At 50.0% G+C, this 7,870-nt stretch overlaps 1 protein-coding gene across 1 annotated transcript; it reads right to left on the minus strand.

Moving 5' to 3' along the window:
• Positions 1–1,603: 1,603 nt before the first annotated feature.
• POU3F1 (POU class 3 homeobox 1) lies at positions 1,604–5,703 on the minus strand. The gene has a single exon (XM_078681239.1). It carries the CDS (start codon positions 5,662–5,664, stop codon positions 4,537–4,539), a length of 1,128 nt encoding a protein of 375 aa, XP_078537365.1. The 5' UTR covers positions 5,665–5,703; the 3' UTR covers positions 1,604–4,536.
• Positions 5,704–7,870: the final 2,167 nt, after the last annotated feature.

Genomic DNA, 7,870 nt, shown 5'->3' on the forward strand with positions numbered 1-7,870 from the left:
CGGGCCAGGAACAAAGGGCGTGCGGGAGAGAATCTCTAGATAGCTCTACGAAGCCCAACACACACAATGCATGCGGGTTTCCTTCACGCAGCCCGGTAAAGCCCCCCTCCACCGCGCAGAAGGATGGAGCGGTTGTTATTCTGAGTCCCCTCAAACACGGGCTGCAGAGGCCGAAGATGCGCGTGTGGCATAGCACGAGGGAAGCCCTTCTTTCGGGGGGTGCATTGTGCTCTTTCCAGGAGAACTCAGTGGTCGGGTCGAAGGCTGTATACACTGGACCTGTCCACAGACATCTTTTGGCAACGCGCACCAAAGCTAGTGTTACAGGCGCACAACCCAAGAGTGGCCCGTTAAAGCAGAGCACAAGCGGACCCACCCCTAGCCATGCTTTAATGATGCGCGCAGAAGCTCCTGTCACCGGCGCAGAACCGCGGAGTGGCCCGTGCTGGCAGGGCCATCATACATCGGCAGGAACCCCGGGCATATTTCCAAGTACCATATCTCAGAGGAGCTTTACTACCTCTCTGATTCACGGACACAACCCCAACAGGACCCATTCACAGAGCGTCTGAACACATACAACCATCCGTAGCTAGAACCTTACAACGGCGCAGCTGAACACAGACGTATCTACAAACACCAGTCAAGCCAGCGCTTAGATCCGCAGACAGGACCATGGACTGTCCGAGTCACACTCACTCCTGTAGCACATTCATAAATCAGTGTTACCCATAAACCCACTGCGACCCATCCTGGAAACACCCGAATAAAGCGGTCAGAACCACTCATTCGGGCACTACAACGAAATCATATATCGGTTCTGACCACAGATATGGGCCAGAACAGTCCCCTCTCAGAACGCCTGCGTAAACCAGTGTTTACTGCACAGACCCCAAAACTGACACATCCTGGACATAAATTATTACATTCGAGTTATCCAAACACATAACCAGAGCTGAGCACTCCACGACAGATTGAATAAATCGGCGTTATCCTCTGACAGAACCCGTCTGCCCTATTATTACAATACAATAATAAAACGGTCTTCTCGACGGACAAAACCCTAGAGGGGCCCATTCTTGCACTGCCGGAATAAATCGGCTTTGTCCTGAAACGCTGATCGGCCCAATCTTGCAATTAATTTATAAATTAATCTTTGTTTTCGACCAACCGTGAGAGACGCCGGATTTAGTTTCGTGCTGACAGACTTCTTATTATAAGTACTTTTAATGCAACAATTTCTGAAAATCGGTGTTAAAATTTCCAACTACGAATATGAAATAATTGAATACTGTAGTAAGAAAATATGTTTTCATAATCAACTTCGCTGAGCAGAGTTAAGCTAGTAAGAGTAATAGTTAAGCAACTATAATTGTTTTGAATTAGTGTTATTTGTTTTTCTTTTCACCGTTTATCAGCCATCTGTTCTGAACAAAAGTTAAAACATGCCAATACATTTTTCCTGGAAATATACAATTGAAAAGGAAGCTGGTTGTTCGCAGTGTGCAAATCAAACACCCTGAAACGTTTTCGCAGCAGGGATGAAGTAAAATGAAGTGATTTAAACATGTATAAAGTCAATTAAAAAAAGACAAGAAACAGGTTTTAGGTATATGTTTTATGTAAGTAATAAAATATTACTATAACATAAATAGAAATGCAACTTCGCAGTCTACATTTTGTTGCAACAGATACAAACAAAACGTGTAACAAAAAAAAATCAAGGCCAAATGAACTGAGCTGAACAAAATAAAGAGCTCAAAACACAATTAGAAAATAAATATAAAGGATCCAACTTTTAAGGAAATAATATTAAAATATTCTCTTCAAATTAGTAAGTGTACAAAATCATCTAGAATGAAAAAACGAGCACGTTTCCAGAAAAAAACAAATACTTATGTTTACATATGTCACATATTTACAAGAGTGCTAGAATAAAAAGCTGTCTGTCACTCAGACCCCCACAAAGGTTCACTCGCCACTTCACCGTGTCTTTTAGCCAGACTCGGTTTTGAGATGAAAGTTCATGTGTTTTTTTTTCTTTTAAAGAAACGTTTTGAAAGCGTAGCCAGCTTTTTTGTTAAGTCCTTTACAGCGCTGTGTAAAAATAATATACACTGTACAGCATCTGGTTATTTTATGCCATTGGGAGATTGGAACTATGCCGTGTGTTCCCTTACACCACAGAGGGTCCCTTGTGGGTCCAGCCTGCCCCGCAGAGGGGCTACATGGAGTGGCAATTTAAGAAGGATTTTTGTGTGTTGTTTTTGTGGACGACCGTAAGTGCCACCACGCAGGCTCGTGGCACGGGGCTTGTAAACATTAAACTCACAGTAAATGTGTGGTGGGGACCCACCCACCCAGGCCTGCTCAGACAGCCCTATCTGGCTAAGGAAAGAAAGAACATGAAACAGCCTGGGACTCTGTGCAGGCAGTATTTCTGCTTTGACAGGCGTCTTTCGAGGAGGTGTAATAGAATAGTTGCTACCGGGTTTGAAACTTGCCTAATCATGCGTTGTGTTGTGAATAAAACAGCTGCCATGCACCGATTTATGTTTAACCCTTTCTCTGTCACCAAGGACTTAGAAAACCCCATCGCCTCCATGCCAAAGGGAACAGCTGGCAGGCTGGAATTTAAAATGATCACAAGACAACCCGCATTGTCTTTTTCCCTCCAGAAACAACTGCCCCCTAATAAATTAAGTAGATTTAAAACCTTTCGACTGTGAGTCATTTTTTTTTACACCGAGACACGATTATATCACAATGCCTGTTTTTTGGGGAAATCAAATAAATACAAACTTGGTTCAAATAAAATCCTAAATAGCTTCAGCGTAAACCAGTTTGGTGAATAAATTAAATGCAATTAAATAAAGTCCCATCACCAGCTGTCAATCTGCACGACAAGGCTGCGTTCTCCCCCTTGTTGTTAAAAATACAACTTTACAATAAATAGTCCCTTTAAAATTGCAAAACCACGATCCCCCCCACATGGTGATTAACCTGCTTCTCATTGCTTTGATTCAAGTCAATAAATTATTTTTGCAGGCTTTGCGCTTTTCCCTCGCGCAGTGTTTACCTTGCCTCGTGATGGAGTAAAACAATGGCTTGTGTTTGGGCGAACCAAATGGCACTGGTTTTGTGGCGTTCTAGTTCCTTGAGGCGCAAGCAGGGGCTGTGAGATTCCACGGCAGGGCCTCCTAAAGCTCTGTCCCTGTTTACATGTGAAGGCAAGGGTGGTCGGGATTCCTCTATCCGGTCCAAAGGCCTGTCCCCACACTTTATCCTGAGGAGGTGTAAGGTGGTATATTCCTCAGCAATCACCTGATGACATATCTAACCTTTAGGGCAGCACCACTGACGAAAACCCTATCTTAATCCCACACGCGGTATTATATCTGGTGCAAGTGATCTTGGGATTAACCCCTCTCTCTTGTGTGTACTCTTATGGTGGGCCGATTGGTTGTAAGCGCTTGTACTCGGGCCCGGGGGTGCTCCCAGGTCTTGTGTGGTGAGAACATGTGTTGGCAGGGAACATGTCTTAATATGGGGGTTGGCTCCTTGACAGTGGCCACTATGCTGTCTCTCAAGCTGAGTATATACCCGATGCTTTCCATGGTGGCACCCCCATATAAGGGTGTCACTTCGAGAGATCCCACCAATGTCCATCTATGAGGCCTGACTCACTTCGCAGCCACCCACTCTTCCGGTACTCATGGCTGACTCTGAATCCCTGGAGCAAACCAGGAGTACTGTAAGAGCCAGAACTCACTACTCACTGCAACACCCTTGTGAACCGGGCCCATTCGCTTGAGAACAGCTGCTGCTGCTGTCAAAACCCTCTGGCAAATCACCCCCCTGGTGCTGCCCTACACTCAGACGTGGAGAAGACACAAGAGTAATTCGTGCGACTATCTAGCGGTGTGGGAATTAGTGTTAAGTACCCCAGGGGCACCGAGTACCTGCACTTCATTGGTTTGATCTGCGCTTCTCAGCACTGCTGGAATACATGTAAGAGAAGAGTACCTGGACTTCTCAAGAGTAAACAGGCACACTAAATAGTGAGTACCTTCACTTATATATATCCATTTAAAGCAGAACTGGTAACCCCCAAGAATCCCTCTCCCTGTTTTCTGGACATGATGTGATGTGTAGATCTGGGTGTCAAGCCCTACAGCTACCCCTTCCTTGGCCCCGGATAAGGTGAGACGAAGAGTCACTGATGTCAAAACCCTCCACATTGCGCTGGGACTCTTGGTGGCATGTACTGTAGCAGACCCTGCCATGGTTCTAGACCGAATGAGGTGTGGGCATGGGTGGCAAGTACCTCAGCAGCTTTTCCAGTGGTTCAGTCGAGGTGCAGCTCTGGGCGGGAGGTCCCTGCAGCCCCCTAGTCTCTTGAGGTGCTCCCACCGGCGCTCAGTTCCTCAGCAGTCTCTCCCACACTCTGGTGGTCTCTCGAGGCGTGAGTGCACGCACTCGCCCCCACCCCCCGCCCCCCCTGTCCCCCACACCTGTGTGTCCGGCTCACGCTAGTCATTGCACGGGGGTGTGCAGCGTGTGGTGCAGCTGGGGCGGGGTGTCGGCCTGCCCGTACACGTCGTCCATGGGCGCGTGCGGCCCCCCGCCGGCCGGCGTCATGCGCTTCTCCTTCTGCCGCCGGTTGCAGAACCAGACCCGCACCACCTCCTTCTCCAGCTGCAGCGAGTCGGCCAGCGCCGTGATCTCGTGCGCCGAGGGCTTGGGGCACTTCAGGAAGTGGTTCTCCAGCGCGCCCTTCACGCCCACCTCGATGGACGTGCGCTTCTTGCGCTTGCGGCCCTGCGCCGCGATCTTGTCCAGGTTGGTGGGCGAGCCGGTGGACGAGTCGGTCTCCTCCAGCCACTTGTTGAGCAGCGGCTTCAGCTTGCACATGTTCTTGAAGCTCAGCTGCAGCGCCTCGAAGCGGCAGATGGTGGTCTGCGAGAAGACGTTGCCGTAGAGCGTGCCCAGCGCCAGCCCCACGTCGGCCTGCGTGAAGCCCAGCTTGATGCGCCGCTGCTTGAACTGCTTGGCGAACTGCTCCAGGTCGTCGGAGCTGGGCGCGTCCTCGTCGGAGGCGGCCGAGTGGTCGGTGTGGTGGCCCGGGGGCGAGTCCAGGCCGGGCTCGTGGTGCAGGGGGTCCTCGTGCAGCTGCACGTCCCGCAGGTGGTGCAGCGTGGCGGCCCCCTGGTGGCCCAGCATGGTGTAGGCGGACTGCGGGTAGGCCAGCGGCTGGTGCAGGCCCGGCGGCGCGGACAGGTGGTGGCTCTGCGCCCACGCGCTGGCGGGCGGGCTCTGGGGTTGCTGGGGCGGCGGCGGCGCGTGGTGCTGGGGCTGTTGCTGGGGCTGCAGGTGCGCGCGCGGGTGGAAGCTCAGCTCCTCGCGGCTGGGCTTGACGTGCTGCTCCAGGTGCGAGCCCCAGTCCCCGCCGGGCAGCCACTGGTGGTGGGTCAGGCTCATGGGGTGGCCCCCGCCGCCGCCGCCCCCCGTCAGCCCCTGCAGGTAGTCGTGCTGCTGGTGCATCATCTTCTGCACCTCGCGGTAGGTGGTGCCCTGGTGCATGCGCTCCGGGTCCGGGTGCATCAGCGGGCTGGAGCCCGAGAGCGCATTGTTGCGGGGCAGGTACTGCGCCGTTGTCGCCATCGCTCCGGCGTGCGTGCTCCGCTCTCTGTCGGCCCCGGGGAGAGGGCTCTGGGCTTTACAAGTGGCGGAGCCGGGGACCGCGGCACGAGGATCTAAATCCCGACACGCCCCCCTCGCCGCCGATTGGCCCGCGCGCACTGTCCGACAGCCTCTCTGCGTGTTCATTGGTGGACGCCTTTGAAATACCACGTCCCCCTCGACGCTTCCATTGGCTTTTCAGACTCGCTCTGACAGCTCAAATCTAGCCGCGCCCCCAGCGCGCGCATTGGTGATAAGCTTCTGACAGCCTCCGCCCTTTATGTTTGCTTATTGGCTCTCCCTTGCTGCTTGACAGCCCCAGCCCTGGTCCCAAACTCCCATTGGCGACGACTACCAGAAATGAATCTTTCTGATTGGAGGGATTTGATTGTGTTTCGGTTGGGTACCAAGTCAGTCATTGGTTGGCTGTGTTTCATTCATGTTGTTTTGCTAGATTACCACGTGGGGGAGTAAAGAGTGTTTTCTTTTTTTATTCCAGGATAATATTATTTCTTGGTTCCCAGGCAGAGGGGTCTGCTGCTGCCCCCTTCGCATGCGGGGCTAGGGCACCGCAAACTTTCACTGGACACCTCAGAGATCACAGCAAACATCCCTGCCGCTCCATGGGGTAGAATACCGCAGGGACGTCGGGTGCAAGAAAGGCGCGTGGGGTGAAGGGGGTTTTGAACAGATGCATGCAAACTGATAACACGGGATAGCTGCGGAGTACACTAGGGTTACTAGCTTTAGAAAATATGCGGATACTCTGCAGGATAATCTGGACTGTTTTTAAGGTCCAGCATTAAAAGGTTGGTCCAGGGAGGCTGCTGTAGACTGCAGGAAAGCACATGCCCCAGGGAGGCGGGGTGCTGGACAGCGCCGGTCAATCGGAGACCGGCCACTTCTGATATCGGACCGCACATCTTCCCCTGCAGAGGGTGCTGCCAACAAAGCGTCGCGAAGGCAAAGTCAAACTGCAAGTGTTTGCAGCAACATACTTGCCCCCAATTGTGTTTAGGGTTGTGTCACCTCGTTCAAAACTCGCTCACAATCATAATTATGACGCTAGAATGATGTTTGACTTACCAAAACAACTATAAAACACTTTAAAACATATTCTGCCCACCCGAGCAACTTGTATACAAAAGAATAGGTTGCGGTGGATTTCTTTATTAAACATATACATCGCTACATTAAAACAAAAAAAAGGATCGCGATTTGATGCCTTGAGATCTGTTGAAAAGGCAGATAGCATGGCACTTAAGAGGTTAAAATTATTGTTGATATAAGGGGGGACTTTTTGAAAGCGGGCAATTAAAGTTTAGAGATGAGGTACACACTCGTTCCTCTAAGGTTTTGTCTGTAGATGTAGATGGCTAGATGCCCACGGTTCGTCGAAACAGTCGTAGGAGCGCACAGAACCGTAATCTCTCTCCCCAGCACTTTCTTTCTATATATAAATGCAAATAACATATATATATATATATATAAATCCACAGTGATATATATACACACACACACTATATATATATATATATATATATATATATATATATATATATATATATATATATATATATATATATATATATTTTTCATTGGGAACTGATTATATTATTAACTGCTTTAATAAAAGCAAAGATCGGCAGCATTCAGATCCTAGTCGCCAATGAGATATACTATGCGGGGAGTGGGTGGGGGTGGATAGCGGAGGGGGGTCAGAAATTAGCTGCCAGCACCTCTCACACGAAATACCCTGAGCTGACAAACTTTTCCTAGCAGTAAACGAACATTTTCCAGGAGTCATTTCCAGCGCCTGCAAAACAAATCACCAACAACACAAGCAAACGTTAAATCGGAGCGGGATGGGTTTAAACAGAAACATAACAGCGAAGAATAAAACGTGCGCACGTGTTGTTTGTGCCATTTCCACTTTTGAAGGCTTCCAGGTGGATATTTCGTGTTTCTGCTGCGCGCAAAACGCACTCTTTCGCATCAATAAAAAGCAGCCCCTCTGCTCCTCCCAGGTTGAGGCTGTCTGTGGCTCATGAAAGGTTTCTACTAGTAAGTGAAAACCTATTTTCTGAGACCAGCGCCTATTAAACAATTTATCACCCCCTGGAAACCTGTACTTTCTCAGTCCCTTATAGGGGCCCCGTCCGTCCTTTTAACACTGTGCCCCAGCCCA

This window comes from Lissotriton helveticus, chromosome 3_1 (genome assembly GCF_964261635.1).
Source record: "Lissotriton helveticus chromosome 3_1, aLisHel1.1, whole genome shotgun sequence".
Classification (NCBI taxonomy): domain Eukaryota; kingdom Metazoa; phylum Chordata; class Amphibia; order Caudata; family Salamandridae; genus Lissotriton; species Lissotriton helveticus.

What these genes read in the sequence shown, in the direction of transcription:
- POU3F1 (XM_078681239.1), bottom strand. Translation starts at nt 5,664, where the DNA reads ATGGCGACAACGGCGCAGTACCTGCCCCGCAACAATGCGCTCTCGGGC.